Source organism: Engystomops pustulosus, chromosome 11, assembly GCF_040894005.1.
Source record: "Engystomops pustulosus chromosome 11, aEngPut4.maternal, whole genome shotgun sequence".
Classification (NCBI taxonomy): domain Eukaryota; kingdom Metazoa; phylum Chordata; class Amphibia; order Anura; family Leptodactylidae; genus Engystomops; species Engystomops pustulosus.
Window position 1 is genome coordinate 67,869,076 of NC_092421.1, and position 21,526 is coordinate 67,890,601.

Consider the following 21,526-nt stretch of genomic DNA (forward strand, 5'->3'; position numbering starts at 1 on the left):
GCATCTACATAAATCTGCTATAAGGTACATACAAATTGTAAAACACAGTCCTTACAGAATGCCGCCATATAGTGTCCAAATAAAAGTGCCATAAGATGCCTAATCTGACCCAACCACATTACAGAACCATCTTGTTTGGCCCAGTTAATCAGATGTTCCACATGGGGTTTAGATGCTGGAGCCCGGCACATGCTGGGGGGCAAAAACTACCGCCATATAGTAAAGAGCCTCTGATGAATTTCAGTAACATTTCTCTTACTCTCCACATTAGCCCCGCAGGGCGGTTTTACCGTAAACGCTGATGTGTTTTTATGACTTTTATGACCGGATTTTATTGCATTGGACTGAAAACAACTTAATTCAATTAAATATCACCATGAGATTTGCTGCAGATAAAAAAAAATCTTTGTGGGTGAGGGTCAACTTCATGTCAAGTACGAGTCATTTTTGGAAAATACTTTAATCTTGCCCAAAAATATATCACAGCCGGGTGTCAGGGAGGGGGATCAGCTGCTACATTGCGGTGTAGTTCCACATCTGACCACTAGATGGGGGGCAGGAGCTGCAGATGTAAGAAGCCTCCACATCTTTAATCCTATTTTTAGTCTAATGGTTCGTTCCTCGGAAGACGAGATCCAGGGCACGGCGGTAACGTCCTGCCGAGAAAGTAATAGCGCAAAGCGGCGGCGGCGGCTCCACAACAACCTTCTCCATAATAGTAAATATATACAAAGGAGATGGAGAAAAAGAACTCCGCAGATTATACAGAAATCGTCTCGCTGCGGCGGCCGAGCTCTGAGCGCAGAAAAACCGTACTATAGGGCGGAATAAAAAAACGTGACATCATAGATAAGGTTCTTATCAGTCCCTTCATCTTCTTATCCTATAATAGAAGATGCACCATATGACGGTATAGGTGATGAAATCCTCTCTCATTAGTATCACATTGCAATCATAATACCGCCACATAGTGCACTGCAAAAAGAATGCAATGAATCGGTAATGGAATTCAAAGCCTTCCTAAGCAATTCTCATAGAAGCACCTTGTGGCGGTATCTCATATGTCTATAAATCAGAAATGGAAGCCCCTTTATTGTTGCAGTCTTTTCTTGATAGTATTACATTGCAAACATGACACCGCAACATGGTGCACTACAAAAGGAATGCAATGAATCTGTAATAGAATTCAATGCCTTCCAAAGCAATTTTCATAGAAGCACCTTATGGCGGTATTTCCCATATCTATAAGTCAGAAATTGTACCCTCTTCATTGTTGCAGTTTTTTCTTGATAGTATTACATTGCAATCATAATACTGCAACATGGTGCACAGCAATTCTTCTGTAATTACTATTCACTGCCTACATACAGTACATACATCTCATAGAACCATATGGCGGTATGCTTTATGTCTAGCTAAGTAATAGAATGAAGTGCCTTCATGAGCAATTCTCTTGGAAGCACCTTATGGCGGCATCTTATATATAGATATATGAGATACCGCCATAAGCTGCTTCTGTAATTACTATTCACCGCCTATATACAGTACATACATCTCATAGAACCATATGGCGGTATGCTGTGTGTCTAGATATCTTGAATCTCGCCCCTTGACTGTCAAAGTCTTCCCTCATTAAGATCAGATTGCAACCATAATACCGAAACATAGGGCACTGGTAAAGTATTTTAATTAATCTGTAAGAGAATTGAGTGCTTTCATTAGCAATTCTCATAGAAGCACCTTATGGCGGTACCCATGCCCCCTTTACTGTCATAGTCTTCCTTTCTTAGTACTACATAGCAAACATAATACCGCAACATAGTGCACAGCTAGAGAATAATTCTTTTGTTATTACATTTTACTGCCCAAATACAGTGCAGACATCTGATAGAACCATATGGCGGTATGCTGTGTGTCTCCATGTCTTGAATCTTGTCCCTTTAATGTCAAAGTTAATACCGCAACACCGTGCTCTGCAGGGCAGCTTGTGAAAATGAAGAGTCACTATAGGATTCAAAAAAAATATTTTCTCTCCCTAATCCCTGGTATAACCCACAATTATGTTTTAATTTATTAAAGATCCCTGGATCAGTGTTACTAGATGGCGGTGAATGTGAGTAATCAGAGCGCCACCTAGTGGACTATATTATAACAGCAGAACTTTATAAAGTTTAGAGAGTGAAAGAGGCCGAAAAAGGGGGGGGGGGGGTTGTTTCTTTGTTTTTAAAACTGTTTTTATTACGTACAATGATCAAATGGGTGGTTTTATTAAAGGGGAGGTATCAGCAGGAGAGACCAAACAGTCTGCTGCCAGTGTTATGTATTGTCCTTCCTTGGAGAGATGTGTAATAAGACATCACACTGCTGTGCTCTGTGCTCTCTGCAGCCAGTGTTATGTATTGTCCCTGGGTAGATGTGTAATCAGACCTTTCTGTGTGTTGTTAGCAGCAGCAGGACTGTGATATATGGATTTATATTCCAGGATTGTAGCTTCTCCAGGTCCACTGGGAGTGTGTCCTCACACTGCTGTGCTCTGAGCTCTCTGCAGACAGCGTTGTGTGTTGTCCATGGAGAGATGTATTATCAGACCTTTTTGTCTGTTGTTAGTAGCAGCAGGACTGTGACATATGGATTTATATTCTATAATTGTAGCTTCTCCAAGTGCACTGAGGGTGTGTCCTCACACTGCTGTGCTCTGAGCTCTCTGCAGACAGTGTTATCTATTATCCATGGAGAGATGTGTAATCAGACCGCTGTGTGTGTTGTTAGTAGCAGCAGGACTGTGAAAAATGGCTTTAAATTCCAAAACTGTAGCTTCTCCAAGTCCACTGAGGGTGTGTCCTCACACTGCTGTGCTCTGCGCTTTCTGCATTGAATTGCTGAACAGTAACTTTTTTCTTGATCTAAGTGGCTGCACGTCAGGGTGATGACACACGCCCGAGTACACTTTAAAAACTTTCATGCAAGAATATAACTTTTTTGAATTTTCATTTTTTCGCACTGGGAAAACTTTCCTATTACATATTGTATAAAGCTTGCGGCAATTTACTGCCTGTTCCTTGCATTTCCAGTTGCTGTCTTACCAGAACCTCCCCGGGCCGTATTTCCTATAGGCGCTATCGGAGCAGAACATGATATGACAAACTAATTGGCCAATATTTTATTTCATAAGCCAATCCCTTTAAGTCACTAGACTGCCACCTGGTGGTAAACAGATAGAACTGCTGTGGCTCATGCAGTAGATGTATGTAGTACAGAATGTATATAGTGGGGGCTGCTTTAATCATATGAAAAGAAGGATGGAACTATATTCATATGATGACCCCACAATCATCTCCTATTGGGGGTCCCTGGATCCCCAGTCACCGCTCCCAGCAGCTGCACCCGGATCAGAACCGCCCCTATATAATATCCTGTACATTGTTTCCTTTCCAGCCGTACTGTTCCTTACATCTCCATTTAAAGGTGTCTGAGAATCCGTATACGACCGGGAACATCGCCAGCCGGGATACAGCACCGGGCATCATCGTGGCATCAGGTACTTATCACTGTGCACCATGTTCTGTATATACCAATGTAGCAGAGCTGAGGTTGTAAACTGTCACACTTCATGGTGATGACATGATCACTGCAACCCCCATTGATCACAAGAACAGGGGAACCTACGTGTGATACAGCCACCACTAGGGGGAGCTCACTACATACAGATTATACAGCCACCACTAGGGGGAGCTCAATACAGACAGATTATACAGCCACCACTAGGGGGAGCTCAATACAGACAGATTATACAGCCGCCACTAGGAGGAGCTCACTACATACTGATTATACAGCCACCACTAGAAGGAGCTCACTACATACAGATTATACAGTCACCACTAGGGGGAGCTCACTACATACAGATTATACAGCCACCACTAGGAGGAGCTCACTACATACAGATTATACAGCCACCACTAGGAGGAGCTCACTACATACTGATTATACACCACCACTAGGGGGAGATCACTACATACAGATTATACAGCCACCACTGGGGGGGGGCTCACTACATACAGATTATACACCACCACTAGTGGGAGCTCAATACATACAGTTTATACAGCCACCACTAGGGGGAGCTCACTACATACAGATTATACAGTCACCACTAGGGGGGGGGGGCGCACTACATACAGATTATACAGCCATCACTAGGGGGAGCTCCTCACATACAGATTATACATCACCACTAGGGGGAACTCAATACATACAGATTATACAGCCACCACTAGGGGGAGCTCACTACATACAGATTATACAGCCACCACTAGGAGGAGCTCACTACATACAGATTATACAGTCACCACTAGGGGGAGCTAACTACATACAGATTATACAGTCACCACTAGGGGGTGCTCACTATATACAGATTATACAAAACCACTAGGGGGAGCTCCTCACTACATACAGATTATACACCACCATTAGGGGCAGCTCACTACATACAGATTATACAGCCACCACTAAGAGGAGCTCTCTACATACAGATTATACAGCCACCCCTAGGGGGAGCTAACTACATACAGATTATACAGTCACCACTAGGGGGAGCTAACTACATACAGATTATACAGTCACCACTAGGGGGAGCTAACTACATACAGATTATACAGTCACCACTAGGGGGAGCTCCTCACTACATACAGATTATACACCACCACTAGGGGGAGCTCCTCACTACATACAGATTATACACCACCTCTAGGGGGAGCTCCTCACTACATACAGATTATACACCACCACTGGGGGGGAGCTCACTACATACAGATTATACACCACCACTAGTGGGAGCTCAATACATACAGTTTATACAGCCACCACTAGGGGGAGCTCACTACATACAGATTATACAGCCACCACTAGGGGGGGGGCGCACTACATACAGATTATACAGCCATCACTAGGGGGAGCTCCTCACATACAGATTATACATCACCACTAGGGGGAACTCAATACATACAGATTATGCAGCCACCACTAGGGGGAGCTCACTACATACAGATTATACAGCCACCACTAGGAGGAGCTCACTACATACAGATTATACAGTCACCACTAGGGGGAGCTAACTACATACAGATTATACAGTCACCACTAGGGGGTGCTCACTATATACAGATTATACAAAACCACTAGGGGGAGCTCCTCACTACATACAGATTATACACCACCATTAGGGGCAGCTCACTACATACAGATTATACAGCCACCACTAAGAGGAGCTCTCTACATACAGATTATACAGCCACCGCTAGGGGGAGCTAACTACATACAGATTATACAGTCACCACTAGGGGGAGCTAACTACATACAGATTATACAGTCACCACTAGGGGGAGCTAACTACATACAGATTATACAGTCACCACTAGGGGGAGCTCCTCACTACATACAGATTATACACCACCACTAGGGGGAGCTCCTCACTACATACAGATTATACACCACCTCTAGGGGGAGCTCCTCACTACATACAGATTATACACCACCACTAGGGGGAGCTCCTCACTACATACAGATTATACAGCCACCACTAGGAGGAGCTCTCTACATACAGATTATACACCACCCCTATGGGGAGCTCACTACATAAAGATTATACACCACCACTAGGAGGAGCTCTCTGCATACAGATTATACACCACCCCTATGGGGAGCTCACTACATACAGATTATACACCACCACTAGGGGGAGATCACTACATACAGATTATACAGCCACTACTAGAGGGAGCTCACTACATGCAGATTATACACCACCACTAGGAGGAGCTCACTACATGCAGATTATACACCACCACTAGGAGGAGCTCTCTACATACAGATTATACACCACCCCTATGGGGAGCTAACTACATACAGATTATACAGACACCACTAGGAGGAGCTCACTACATACAGATTATACACCACCCCTATGGGGAGCTCACTACATACATATTATACATCACCACTAGGAGGAGCTCACTACATACAGATTATACACCACCCCTATGGGGAGCTCACTACATACATATTATACATCACCACTAGGAGGAGCTCACTACATACAGATTATACACCACCACTAGGGGGAGCTCTCTACATACAGATTATACACCACCCCTATGGGGAGCTCACTACATACATATTATACATCACCACTAGGAGGAGCTCACTACATACAGATTATACACCACCACTAGGGGGAGCTCGCTACATACAGATTATACACCACCACTAGGGGGAGATCACTACATACAGATTATACACCACCACTTGGAGGAGCTCACTACATACAGATTATGCAACCACCACTAGGAGGAGCTCACTACATACAGATTATACAGCCACCACTAGGGGGAGCTCACTACATACATGTTATACAGACACCACTAGGTGGAGCTCACTATATACAGATTTTACAGTCACCACTAGGGGGAGCTCACTACACACAGATTATACAGCCACCACTAGGGGGAGCTCACTGCATACAGATTATACACCACCACTAGGGGGAGCTCACTACATACATGTTATACACCACCACTAGGAGGAGCTCACTACATACAGATTATACACCACCACTAGGAGGAGCTCACTACATACAGATTATACAGCCACCACTAGGGGGAGCTCACTACATACATGTTATACAGACACCACTAGGTGGAGCTCACTATATACAGATTATACAGCCACCACTAGGGGGAGCTCACTACATACAGATTATACACCACCAACAGGGGGAGCTCACTACACACAGGTTCTATGGCCACCACTTGTCTGCTCCTCTGTGTAGTTCCGCCATATGTTGCAGTTGTCATATTGCTGTGTGCCATCTCTACAATCTTCACGTCTTGTCGCTGCAGGTAACATCGGCTCGGAGCTGATGGAGACTGATGTCAGCATGTTTATTTCCTCGGATGCCGGGAATACGTGGCGACAGGTAAATATAATTGTGACATATGTTGTCTGTAACAAACCGCTCTGCGGTGCTGACCCTGTGAATGACAGGAACTCCGCAGGGCAGGGGATGGCTGTCACCAGCTGCAGAGGAGCAGCGCACCACCACAACTACTAGTAATGAAGACATAGATGATGTGCAGCCGGGGTCTGGAGACACCAGGGGGGGCGCTGCAGGGGAACAGGGGCAGCACTGTACCCAAAATACAACATCACAGACAGAAGGAGAGAAAATATCCAGATATAATAATATAACTAAAATAATGTAACCAAACAATACTATACTACAGTGTAATTACTCACTGTGCCCAAAATACGAGATCACAAACAGCAAGGAGAGAAAATATCCAGATACAATGATGTAACCACACAAAACTATTCAACAAAATAACTACACAATACTATAATACATTTTAATTACACAATATGATGCTACAGTGTAACTACACAATACTGCCCCTAGTATATAGGTATCCAGCATGCTGCCCCTAGTATATAGGTATCCAGCATGCTGCCCCTAGTATATAGGTATCCAGCACACTGCCCCTAGTATATAGGTATCCAGCACACTGCCCCTAGTATATAGGTATCCAGCACACTGCCCCTAGTATATAGGTATCCAGCACACTTCCCCTAGTATATAGGTATCCAGCACACTGCCCCTAGTATATAGGTATCCAGCACACTTCCCCTAGTATATAGGTATCCAGCACACTACCCCTAGTATATAGGTACCTTGCACACTGCCCCCAGTATATAGGTATCCAGCACACTATCCCCCTAGTATATAGGTAGCATCATGTCATAGTGAGTCTGAGACCTGGGTTTGCCCACACTACTGCTGAAGATAGAAGAGGGGAGAAGAGGAGCTGTGGGGAGTGCTGGAAGGCGAGTACTGGGTTTATTTATTTTTATGGGGGCTGTGTGCGCCTGCTGACCCCCAAACCACCCATTTCCTCCACCAGTTGGAGCCTGGGGTCATCGCCTGCCCCGCCTGGTGGAAGAAATATTTAGATAAATAGTAGCACTCACTTAATTGGGCCTCACTGAGCAGTTCTGGGCTTTCCTTTTTGATACATAGATAGACATGAGAGAGAAGATTGATATTTCACATGTCTAAAGACTAGAGAGTTTTTCATGTTCTAGGCCATACTCCTCCCCCGAGTATCAATGTGCAGGGTTGGGGGTCTCTAAATTCCAATATTTTTCTTTTTGTTCCATAGTTTTTGCCTCCAGCTCTTCCCAGACTCCTCCGCTGCATGACTTTGTATATAAGGTGTATTATACAGTTCTCCTGTTACAATGTTTTACTTGTATCTCTCAGATCTTTGAAGAGGAGCACAGCGTCTTATACCTGGATCAAGGCGGAGTGCTGGTGGCCATGAAGCACACCTCCCTGCCCATCCGTCACCTGTGGTAAGGAAAGGAGAAGGATATCTCCATTCACATCCAAAGCTGCATCCAAAATACTGCTGAAATTTCTGTTCATAGCATCTGTCTTAAGATTCTGCTGATTCTCATAATGTTATATAAACCGTAAGGGAGAAAGACTTAAGCTCAGATCTAAGAAGTCTTGATCTCTGCTCAGTGTTTTGTACTGCATGTACTGTAGTATTTAACCAGAAGCGCAATTTAGACACCATAGCAGTGTGAAGACCCCCCCCAGTGCACTGGGAGAAGCTACAATCCCATAAATCACAGTTCTGCTGCTACTAACATTATACAGCGAAATCTAAATACACATCTCTGCAGGCACAATACATAACACTGCCTGCAGAGAGCAGAGAGAACAGCAGTGTGAGGACACACCCAGAGTGCTAATGCAAGAGCTACACTCCTGGATTATAAATCCATATATCACAGTCCTGCTGCACGTGACAGGAATCAAGATCAACACTAAAAAGAACAAGAGCCAGGCCTGGATATGAGCGTCAGTCAGCAGGCAAGGAATCCATCCAGGCCATTATGCTAGTCCGTACATCTGGATATTTGCCTCTTCGCTGCTGCTAGAGCAGGAGATGAAAGCTGTAGGAGAAGGCAGCGGGACCAGCATAATGTAAAGTGTCCCTGACACATCAAGTAAGGGTCCGAATCGCGCACTTTTGTCGGGTTTCCCGACGATTTCTGATTTGCGCCGAATTGCCCGGGGATTCGGGTGCACTCGATCGGATTTTGGCGCATTGGCGCCGGCTTTCACGTGACAGGAAACGGGGGGGGGGGGCTTGGCCGTCGGACAACCCGACATATTCGGAAAAAAGGCGGAATTTGAAAAAGAATTTGTGTCGCAAGATCAGCACTTACATGCACCTGGACGAAGAAGGTGAACTCCGCCGGACATCGGCGCAGCAGTGACACCTGGTGGATATCGGGCGCAGGGACCTTAGTGTATCCCGGCAGACCCGAATCCTCGTTGGACAACGCGCCGCGGAATCGTGACTGGACCGGGTAATTAAATGTACAACTGTATGTCAGTATTCTGAATGAAGCTCGCTGGCGCCCCCCTCTGGCACAATCCTAGATGTGAACAATGTAGGTTCTGTATAGAAATAATTAGAAGAACAGGTAAGTGCAGAGCTGCAGCACCCCCCCCCCCCTCCATTGTCTGCGGGTGCAACTTAAACTTTTAATTAGTTACATGGAAACTCGCAGCCGCCTTCTCTGCCTTTAGTAGTCAACACAAAGGTGTCAATCAATCCACACAGAGAATTTTGTTCGGAGCTGTCAACCGCTGAAGCGATGCTCGGCTTTGTGCTGAGTTCCTCCAGTTCCTGAAAGGAAGAAGTCGTTGTATTAGGTTTTTTTTCTTCCTGGTATAAAAGAAAAGCAATTGAGATTTTGTAGGGAGCGCAGTGGAGCCCCCGGGGTCCTTGTACGCAGTTTATAATCCAAGCGCATCCCCCATCCATTATATCCAGACACTAAGACACAGAGCTTCTAATACCCGACACCTGGGCCTGTAGGAAGGTGTAACTTTTGCAATAGGTCAACAGTCAACTTTTTCCAATAAAAACCTTTGGAACATTCCATCCATCATGCCACACGGAGTCTCCCAAGTTTTTGTATGGAAAAATCCTCTTTGTATAGTAATTTAAAAAAAGGAAAAGGAGGCTTTGTAAAATAATATGGGGGGGGGGGGACTAAAGCGGCCGGGATGTCTGCAGTGTAATAATATCACATGTTATGGATGATACATGGTACAGGGTCAGGAGGGGCAGGATGTCTGCAGTGTAATAATATCACATGTTATGGATGATACATGGTACAGGGTCAGGAGGGGCTGGTATGTCAGGAGTGTAATAATATCACATGTTATGGATGATACATGGTACAGGGTCAGGAGGGGCTGGGATGTCTGCAGTGTAATAATATCACATGTTATGGATGATACATGGTACAGGGTCATGAGGGCCGGGATGTCTACAGTGTAATAATATCACATGTTATAGATGATACATGGTACAGGGTCAGGAGGAGCAGGATGTATGCAGTGTAATAATATCACATGTTATGGATGATACATGGTACAGGGTCAGGAGGGGCTGGGATGTCTGCAGTGTAATAATATCACATGTTATGGATAATACATGGTACAGGGTCAGGAGGGGCAGGATGTCTGCAGTGTAATAATATCACATGTTATGGATGATACATGGTACAGGGTCAGGAGGGGCCGAGATGTCTGCAGTGTAATAATATCACATGTTATGGATGATACATGCTACAGGGTCAGGAGGGATTGAGATATCTGCAGTGTAATATTATTACATGTTATGGATGATACATGGTCCAGGGTCAGGAGGGAGAGGGATGTCTGCAGTGTAATAATATCACATGTTATGGATGTTACATGGTACAGGGTCAGGAGGGGCCGGGATGTCTGCAGTGTAATAATATCACATGTTATGGATGATACATGGTAGAGGGTCAGGAGGGGCCGGGATGTCTGCAGTGTAATAATATCACATCTTATGGATGATACATGGTACAGGGTGAGGAGGACTGGGATGTCTGCAGTGTAATAATATCACATGTTATGGATGATACATAGTACAGGGTCAGGAGTGGCTGGGATCTCTGCAGTGTAATAATATCACATGTTATGGATGATACATGGTACAGGGTCAGGAGGGGCCGGGATGTCTGCAGTGTAATAATATCACATGTTATGGAGGACACATGGTACAGGGTCAGGAGGAGCTGGGATGTCTGCAGTGTAATAATATCACATGTTATAGATGATACATGGTACAGGGTCAGGAGGGGCCGGGATGTCTGCAGTGTAATAATATCACATGTTATAGATGATACATGGTACAGGGTCAGGAGGTTGTTGTCATTAGTCCTATGGGTTTTTTTTGGTCTTAGTCGTGTTCTACACTGTAGGATGGACCTGCATTACCCTAGTCTTATAGGATAATCTTCTGTCATACATTACACTCTGCATCTTCTGGCCAGATACTTAGGAATTGTTTCTGGAAGTCACATGTTGCTCAGATACATTGTTTTACTTCTGGATTCTTCTTCAGGCTGAGTTTTGATGAAGGGAGATCCTGGAGCAAATACACCTTCACCTCCAACCCTCTCTTTGTGGACGGCGTGCTGGGGGAGCCGGGGGAGGAGACTCTGATCATGACGTAAGTTTAGAGAAATTCTGTGATTTTGTTTATTTGTTTTTTTTTAAATTTTTATTAATTTTTTGTCCCTGTATTATTGTATGGGGAGTTCAGCAGGATTTGTGCTTGGCAACTGAAAAATAGGGGCTTGTGGGTAATAAAGTCACTTAGAAATGAATAAGAGCCCAGTGCCAATGTGTATATATTGTACCTTATAAAGGTCTGTGACTATACAGCCGGGTCCTGCCATTATATCTGCCTACTCTTAATAACAGGAGTGGATTATAATATAGGTGGTTTGGGCAGTAGACCGAAGCCCATGGCCACACAAACCACCCACCAAATTTTATACTCAGAAGGACCTTCACCCATGAAATCTTTGTTTGTCTGTTCCTGCTCTCAATACACATGTACAAGAGCCATTTCCGGACCTTTGAAGGTTCTCCAAAGGTCCTGAAACCACTGATTTGCCGGCAGAAGGGAAGCATCCTCCAATTCCAAAGAAGCCGGTTCTAGTTCCATATGTAGGAAGTGAGTCCCAGACTAATAGGGGTTTTAATATTCATACAGCCTGAGGATTATGGCAGGCTTCATCCACCCCTGTTTAATAATAATGTGATGACTCTGCAGATTCTCCTAATCTATAAAGCAAAGCCGACTTGTGAGATAAAGAGCAACCCCTTCCTCCAGAAAGCATGGAGTAACTATATCTCAACCAACTTCTATTATATTGACATGACTCTTTTAAGTCTGTCCTGACCTATACAGCGCAGCTGACAGGAGCAGGAAGTGCTGGCTGGTCTGCATATGTGTATAGTGTAGAGTGATACACTATTAAGGTCTGTATAGGTACAAAAGAGTCCTGCCATTATCTCGGACCTTCTTAATAAAAATGAGATGACTCTACAGACCCTGTCCTGATCTATACTGCAAAAAGTGATATGGAGTATAGCCCCCTCCTCCAGATAGCAAGAAGAGATGGCTGAGCTGTCCGTGTGTATAGTGTGGATTGATATTGTACCTTTTAAAGGTCTATGATGATACATCTGTCCTGCCATTATCGCACCCGATTCAAAATAATAAAAATATGACTCTGCACATTGCATCCTGATGTATACAGTAAAGCTGACGACTGAGATGGAATACAGCCCCTACCTCGGAGAACAGGGATGGATGCGTGGGCTGCCTTGGTGTATAGTGTTATTAAGGATTGTGAAGTTACAGCTTCCCTGTATGTTTTGTAATTATAATGAGATGACTTTACACACTGCATCCCAATCTATACAGCAAAGCTGACAAGTAAGCTGCAGAAATCAGGAAATGTCCAACTCCTAGATGTTCTCCACTGATCAGTGTGAATATTACAATGGTTTGAAAAATGTTCATGTAAATATCAATATTCAGAAATAAGAATAAAACAACCTGTCTACCAAGCACAGTGCCACACATTGTGCAGTGGTTGTGTTTGGTATTGCAACTTAATCATTTTGATTTGAACGGTGTTGAGCTGCACAGGGAGCTAGAGTTCAGACCCCCTTAATCTGAAACTGATGACCTAAAGAATATGTTTATTTTTTCCTTTTAAGGTGCGATAAAATTTATGCCAATGTTTCAGCTTTATACAGAGTTTCTATGCTCACATCACCCATCATCCTCTGCTCTATCTTCATACAACCATAAGGTGTTATATACTGAGGGAACATATAGTTCCTGTTTCTGCTCTATATTTAGACTGTATTTTATATATTTCCTGTACATTTTATCCCATGCAGGGTCTTTGGGCATTTTGGCCACCGCTCTGAGTGGCAGCTTGTAAAAGTCGACTACAAGTCAATATTTGACAGACGCTGCAATCCCGAAGATTATCTGCCATGGCAGCTTCATAGCCAGGTAAGTGTGCACGGACATGGCATATGGGGGGGGGGGCAGTATTATTGATGGCATTTCACTGGTACAGGGGGGAAGAAGGGTTAACGTTGTATCCAAAGTTCAAGGGGTTTATACTCCCTGGTGGTCTTGTTAATATGAGAGTAATTTTAGGGGGTTTATGGTATATTGGGAAGTGAATATATGTTCCCTGGTAACACAGTGCATATAGGGGTTACACATGGGGTATAAGGTATATTAGTGATCTAATATAACCTAGTATATATTTGGGGGAGGGTGGGTTATATGTGTGGTTTCAAGGAGTTAATCCCCCCCCCCAGTAATACATCTTTATACAGTCACCTTCCCCAGTAATACATCTGTATACAGCTGCCAATCCCCCAGTAATACATCTATATACAGTTGCCAATCCCCCAGTAATACATCTATATACAGCCGCCAACCCCCCAGTTATACATCTATATACACTCGCCTATCCCCACAGTAATACATTTATATACAGCCGCCTATCCCCACAGTAATACATTTATATACGGCCGCCTATCCCCACAGTAATACATCTATATACAGCCGCCTCACCCCCAGTAATACATCTATATACAGCCGCCTCACCCCCAGTAATACATTTATATACAGCCGCCAACCCCCCAGTTATACATCTATACACACTCGCCTATCCCCACAGTAATACATTTATATACAGCCGCCTATCCCCACAGTAATACATTTATATACGGCCGCCTTTCCCCACAGTAATACATCTATATACAGCCGCAAACCCCCCCAGTAATACATCTATATACAGCCGCAAACCCCCCCAGTAATACATCTATATACAGCCGCCAGCCCCTAGTAATACATTTATATACAGCCGCCAGCCCCTAGTAATATATCTATATACAGCCGCCAGCTACTCAACAATACATCTATATATAGCTGCCAACTCCCCCCCCCCCCCCCCAGTGAGACATTTATATACAGACACACCCTCCACAGTAATACATTTATAAACAGCCACCAAGCCCCCCCTCAAGTAATACATCTATATACAGCCGCTACTCCCCCAGTAATACATCTATATACAGCCACCAATCCCCCAGTAATCCATCTATATACAGCCGCAAACCCCCCCAGTAATCCATCTATATAGAGCCGCTAATCCCCCAGTAATACATCTATATACAGCCGCCAAACCCCCCAGAAATACATCTATATACAGCCGCAACCCCCCCCAGTAATAAATCTATATACAGCCGCTAACCCTCGAGTAATACATCTGTTTACAGTCACCCCACCACAGTTATACATCTATATACATCTAATACATCTACATACAGCCGCCAATCCCCCAGTAATATATCTACATACAGCCATCAACCCCCACAGTAAGACATTTATATACAGACACCCCCCTCCACAATAATACATCTATAAACAGCCACCAAGCCCCCTCCCCCAAGTAATACATCTTTATACCCCCCAGTAATACATCTGTTTACAGTCACCCCCCCCACAGTAATACATCTTTATAGCCCCCCAGTAATACATCTGTTTACAGTCACCCCCCCACAGTAATACATCTATATACAGCCGCCAACCCCCCGAGTAATATAAGAATATATAGACGCCAGCTCCTCCAGTAATACATCTATATACAGCCGCCACCCCCCGATGTACATCTTTATACAGCCGCCAACCCCCAGTAAGACATTTATGTACAGACCCCCCTCCACAGTAATAGATCTATAAACAGCCGCCAACCCCCCCCCCAGTAATACATCAATATACAGCCGCCAATTTCCCAGTAATAAATCTATATACAGCCGCCAATCCCCCCAGTAATACATCTATATACAGCCACAAATCCAAAAAGTTTGACCCAAATAAAAACTATATGCATGTTATGAAGTTATGAATGCTTTTTACAAATTCGTAAAAAGGTAGCCATACCATGGTCAAAGTTTTTGGATTTGATGCTATTGGATCATAGGATTATACAGTTGCACTTTTACTAAAGTGCCCTCATCCTTGGCTCCCCTTCCATTTGATGTATCTATATACAGCCGCCAACCCCCCAGTAATACAACAATATATAGGTGCCAACCCCTCCAGTAATACATCTATATACAGTAGCCACCCCCCCCCCAGTTATTCATCTTTATACAGTCACTCCCCCCACAGTAATGCATATATATAAACACACCCAATGCCATATATACACACCCACCCTCTGCCCAGTATACCCACTCCCTGCACAGTAATAGACTTGTTCCCTTTGAGGACTCCCATAGACTTCATTATCAGCTATAGAACTGGCAGAAGGCTCTACTTGACTATTCTCGATGTTCCCATAGATACTAACAGGATAACCCATAGTGAATTCATTGGGGGTCTCATACCCCCAGGCCTAACATCTGCAGAAAAGTGTAACTCAGATTTTCGTGACCTAGAATTAGTAGATAATAATCAGCTGAACCCGAGCCCGTGGCGATACCTTCCAGAGTGTCATCTATTCCCGCTTATCTTCCATGTAACCACAAGCATCAGTAGTGCCGCAGTCTGTAGGAATCCTCCCGGGAAGAAGGAGGAATAAAGAGAATATAGTAAATGTATCATTAGGAAAAAAAACGGCCCCCAGGAGAAGTCTCCGGGGTAACACACAATTAGAGGAACATCTAGCGGGAGTCTTCCACTGTGGTTATAGGGATCTTGAGGGATTCTTGCTATAGAACGTAAACCAACCATAGAGGAGACAGATGAGGCGATGAAATGAGGTCAAGATGGGGTCCTAGGGTTTCTGTGGTGGTCTTCAAATAATATGTTATCAAACACCTGGTGTGATTACCATGGACTATAATATCCAGGAGAAGACCACACCTTGATCCTGCAAGAAATTGTTATGATGCTACCTGCTTCCATCGACTCTCTTATATTTGAGGACTTGTAGTGTTTTCATGGGGCACAACCCTACAATTCAACAATGTCTTGGGTTATTCAAAGCACCTTTCCACATAGGGAGATGCCTTAGCAATAGGTTCTTGTTTCACTAATACGGATCTCAGCCACCAAACCACTAATGCAAGATGTTATTCTGGAAATACCCCATATAGATTCCTCAAAGCCTGACTAAGGCTTTACACAGATGGATGTCAACGGATACTCTTGATTTTAGGGGTTTTGTCCAACTGTCTAATACGGTAGCCTCTTTCCTTCTTGTCCCTATGGTAGATAAAATGCTGTAGTGCTGTTCTGGCACTTGCTTCCTTTGCTCTCTCCTGTCCTACCGCTTGTGGAGTTTCCATTGGGCACATATGCCAAGCAATCCATTCCAAGAGTGGCCCTTTTAATTTAAAGCATATTTCCACAGGGGTAGGTGCTTTAGAAATAGTTTCTTGTTTCCTAATACACTAGCTGAACTTAGCCACCAAACCACTAAGGAAGTAAATAATTATGGGGCTAAATGACATAGATTACCCCAAGGATGACTAAGGCTGTGCACAATAGATTGATGTCAATTGTTTTGGGGGACTGTCTAATACCTAAGTCTCTTTACATTGGTCCTATAGCAAGTGAGTTATTGTTGCAATGCTGGTTCTACTGACACTTACAGCAATTACCGACAGCAATTTCTTATCCTAGCACTTTTTTTGGTACTGAAACCCAAACCAATCCAATCTTACAATCCAATACAGAGTTATTTTAAGTGGCTTTTCATCTGGGAAGTTGCCTGAGCAATAGGTTCCTTCTACACATACGCCAGCAATGGTGTCTCCTGATTATCTGCCTTTTTCTGGGCAGATCTGTGTGTTTAACCCTATGGAGCACATTTACTTACCCGGTCCTGACGCGATCCAGCAGTGCGTTCTCCGTCGAGGATTCGGGTCTTCCGGCGATTTACTAAGGTAGTGCACCCGATGTCCACCAGGTGTCGCTGCTGCGCTGAAGTCCGCCGGAGTTCACCTTCCTATCGTGGGTGCAGGTAAGCGACACTTGTTTTTTTAAAAATACCGCGTTTTCCCGAATCCATTGGGTTTTCCGATGGCCACGCCCCCAAATTTCAGTTGCATGCATGCCGGCGCCGATACTCCACAATCCGATCGCGTGCGCCAAAAACCTGGGGCAACTCAGGGAAAAATCGGTAATATTCAGGAAACCCGACGAAAAAAATAGGGATTCGGGCCCTTAGTAAATGACCCCCAATATGTTCCTATGTTCCCTAAACTACTGTTTGTGGTAGCACTCCACCTGCCCTGAAGTGGACTTGTCTCTAGATTATGTTCTGACCCGTCCCTTTCATGCTACAAATTAGGGGTCATTTAGCATTATTTTTCTTCCTGTTTTTTCTTTCTCTTTTGAGACATGTTTTGGCGCATTGCAATTTTTGCACCTGTTTAGGGGCATTTGGAAATGTGTTTTTCGTCAGTAAGACTCATTTATCTTCTATTCTAGATGAGCTAAATGTCGCAAATGACCTTTATCATATCAAATTGTCTTATATTTTCGATATTTTTTGGCGCAAAAAACTCCAGACAAAACCAGGAAAACTTAAAGGAAATGGCAAAAAGTGACTTACCACATTTGTGCGACATTTTTGCGGCATTTGTAACAAATGTCTCAAAAAGACATCTGCAAAAAAAAAAAAAAAACATTTAACACAAGGAAAAGGTGAGATTGATAAATTACCAAAGAGGCAGAGGGAAAAATGACCCAAAACAGAGATAAGATAAATGACCCCCATTGATTTCTCAAGTCTTGAAGATCATGCGGCCGATATCCAGCAGGTGTCGCTGCTGCGCCGAGGTCCGCCGGAGTTCACCATCTTCTTCCTGGTGCATGTAAGTGCGTGTCAAGCGACACTTTTTTTTTTAAAATACCGCAGTTTTTCCGAATCCGTCGGGTTTTCCGATGGCCGCGCCCCCCGATTTCTGTTGCATGAAACCCGGCGCCGATGCGACACAATTTGATTGTGTGCGCCAAAAACCCGGGGCAATTCTGCGCAAATCAGAAATCGTCGGGAAACCCGACAAAGTGAGCAATTCGGGCCCTTAGTAAATGAGCCCCAATGCCCTTAGGATTAGTGCTAGTCCAAATTAATCTTATGGGACTGAGAGGGTCCACACAGGGACCAGCATTCTTGGGACAATCTTCCGTATCTTTATCTTTCGGAACGTACAGCCCATAACTATTATTGCCCTGCAGTGGTGCTCATCTTCCTGCAGACTATAAAGCGCACACGGCTCCGCACCTTCCATCTCATATCATTTTATGTCCCCGAATTGTTACTGAGATGTAAGCACCAACTCAACGTTCTGCAGTATATGACCCTATAAAAGGCGAGAACACGTAAAAAACACAAACACAACCTTACTGCATGAATAATTAAAGGGGATGTGTCAGCAGACAGTGTAAGGTATTGTCCCTCCGGAATTTTACTTTTGTGTATGGTGTTAGTAGCAGCAGGACTGTGATATATGGATTTATATTCCTGGATTGTAGCTTCTCCAAGTGCACTGGGGGCATGTCCTCACACTGCTGTGCTCTGTGTTTTCCTCAGTTAGTGTTACTTATTGTCACTGTAGAGATATGTAATCAGACCTTTGTGTATGTGTAATAGCAGCAGGACTGTAATATATGGAATTATATTCCAGGATCGTAACACTCCTAAGAGTGTATCCTCACACTGCTGTGCTCTGTGTTCTCCTTAGTTGGTGTTAGTTATTGTCCCTGTAGAGATGTGCAATCAGACCTTTGTGTATGTGTAGTAGCAGCAGGACGGTGATACATGGATTTATATTCCAGGATTGTAACTTCTCCAAGAATCTTAAGGGTGTATCCTCAAACTGCTGTTCTCTGTGCTCTCTGCAGCTTGGGTCTTCGGTATTTTTCCTGGAGAGATGTGTAATCATACATTGTGTATTTTGTTAGTAGCAGCAGGATTGTGAAGTATAGATTTATTTTCCAGGATTGTAGCTTCTCCAAGTGCAGTAGAGGTGTGTCCTCACACTGCTGTGCTCTGTGTTCTCCTCAGTTAGTGTTATGTATTGTCCCTGTAGAGATGTGTCATCAGACCTTTGTGTATGTTGTTAGTAGCAGCAGGACTGTGATATATGGATTTATATTCCAGGCAAGTAGCTTCTCCAGGTGCACTGGGGGCACTTCCTCACACTGTGTTTTTAGCTATTGAACTCTTCTACAACTTGCTTCCTTTGGTGTATTATTTGATCCAAACCAGTTAAAATCTGCTACATCTCTCCAGGGTCAACACCTAACACTGAATGCAGAGAAAACAGAGCACAGCAGTGTACCCCCCAGCAGTCTGCATGGTCACACATACTGACAATTTTCTAATAAATCATACCGTATCCTGTCCATGTAGATCTGCCCGGCTGCTTTCGCAATATCTTCAGCTTCTTGTACGAATGTAGCAAAGTTTAACTTGACACGTAACTGATAAAATACATTGGGGCAGATTTACTTACCCGGTCCATTCGCGATCCAGCGGGGCATTCTCTGCGGTGGATTCGGGTCCGGCCGGGATTCACTAAGGCAGTTCCTCAGACGTCCACCTGGTGGCGCTGCTGCGCTGAAGTTCCCCGAAATGCAGAAATGCACTGATCTTCACCAAGCCGGACTGAGTGAAGGTAAGCGCAAGTCCCGCGGCACTTTTTTTTTTTTTTTTAAATGCGGTGGTTTTTCCGAATCCACCGGGTTATCGTTTGGCCACGCCCCCCGATTTCCGTTGCGTGCATGCCAGCGCCGATACGTCACAATCCGATCGCGTGCACCAAAATCTCGGGCAATTCAGGGGAAATCGGCATAAATATTCGGGTAACACGTCGGGAAAGCGCGAATCGGGCCCTTAGTAAATGACCCCCATTGTTGCAGCAAACCTTAAATTAACATCTAACGAAACAAAAAGCGAACAAAAAAAAACTTTGCTTCATCTGAAATTGAAAATCCCAAAAGTTTTGCACCTCCCCCCATTATTGGCCCTGATAGCACTTGTTCTTTCTACTTTGCATTGTAACATCTTGACATTGTTCCCGACATTCCGGCTGATTATTATATTTTGTATCTCTTCACGGAAGGCCCCGCGCCCCCCCCCCCCCCTTCCATGTCCTATTTTTGCCTTGTGTTCGCCCTGGCAGTGGCTGACATGAACATGCTGAAGAGGAGCAGGACTTGTCAGCGTTTGATGGCAAGTTGTCAGCTGCCAGAGGCTGGCGTCAGACCGGATATCGGAGCGGCTGCCAGTGATGGATCCCGGGCCGCCAGTTATACATAACAAAGTGGATTCATGTCACAATCTGAAGATTTTTTAATAGGAACTTTTACCTGGAAAATTGTATCTATCTCCCCGGGAGAGGGGGTTCAGCGCTCGCCTCGTCTGGCTAGTTATCCGCAACGATTCAGAAGAGAGAATTTAATAAAAATATATTTTAAAAACTTAAAAGTAATTTCCAGATGTAAGTGAGATGGGTCTGCGGATATCCCATACATAGTCCGGAGGACATCGCGGCGCGTAAATCAAAGATCACGGAGATTCCAAAGACAAATTCCTGCCGGAAAAAGGACAGGGGTGCAGAATTATGACCAAGGCGGCAATTTAGATCCTGTAAGACTAATGGCAGCAAACTGGAGGCCGTCATCACGCGGCTGGTAAATGGTGAAGTATGGAGCCCCCCTCCCGCGCAATGGCCGCCCCCACGTGATTTACTGTAAATATATACACAACGCGGCTTCCAGCGCAGCCATAACTCAACTTCCATCTGATTAACCAGTCAAAGGAATGGCCCGGCTTAAAATTGAGGAAATTACATGCAGGGGTGAACCTAAACTCCCCGAGCTGAGCTAAAGAATAGCGCCCCCTATGCCCCATCCAGTAGTAATGTATCAGGGTACTATTTTACTAAGTGGGTTCTCCATGCAGCGCCTCACATCAATGCTGACATGAAGAGAAGAAAAGTGTCAGGTCCTGCATTGTAGCAGATAACTGCCGCCCCCATCTTGCTGCAGGTGATGCTGCCTGAGGCAAGAGG

The 21,526-nt window shown here is 44.4% G+C and overlaps 1 protein-coding gene across 4 annotated transcripts in view; it reads left to right on the forward strand.

Annotated features, from left to right (window-relative positions):
* Nucleotides 1–21,526, forward strand: part of SORCS1 (sortilin related VPS10 domain containing receptor 1) — a 433,993-nt gene that overhangs the window by 344,263 nt on the left and 68,204 nt on the right. For all 4 annotated transcript variants that reach the window (XM_072130629.1, XM_072130630.1, XM_072130632.1 and 1 more), the window contains exons 11-15: nt 3,436–3,538; nt 6,894–6,970; nt 8,312–8,403; nt 11,514–11,621; nt 13,373–13,490. In XM_072130629.1, the coding sequence (XP_071986730.1) occupies nt 3,436–3,538; nt 6,894–6,970; nt 8,312–8,403; nt 11,514–11,621; nt 13,373–13,490 (498 nt within the window). The remainder of the gene's footprint in view (nt 1–3,435; nt 3,539–6,893; nt 6,971–8,311; nt 8,404–11,513; nt 11,622–13,372; nt 13,491–21,526) is intronic.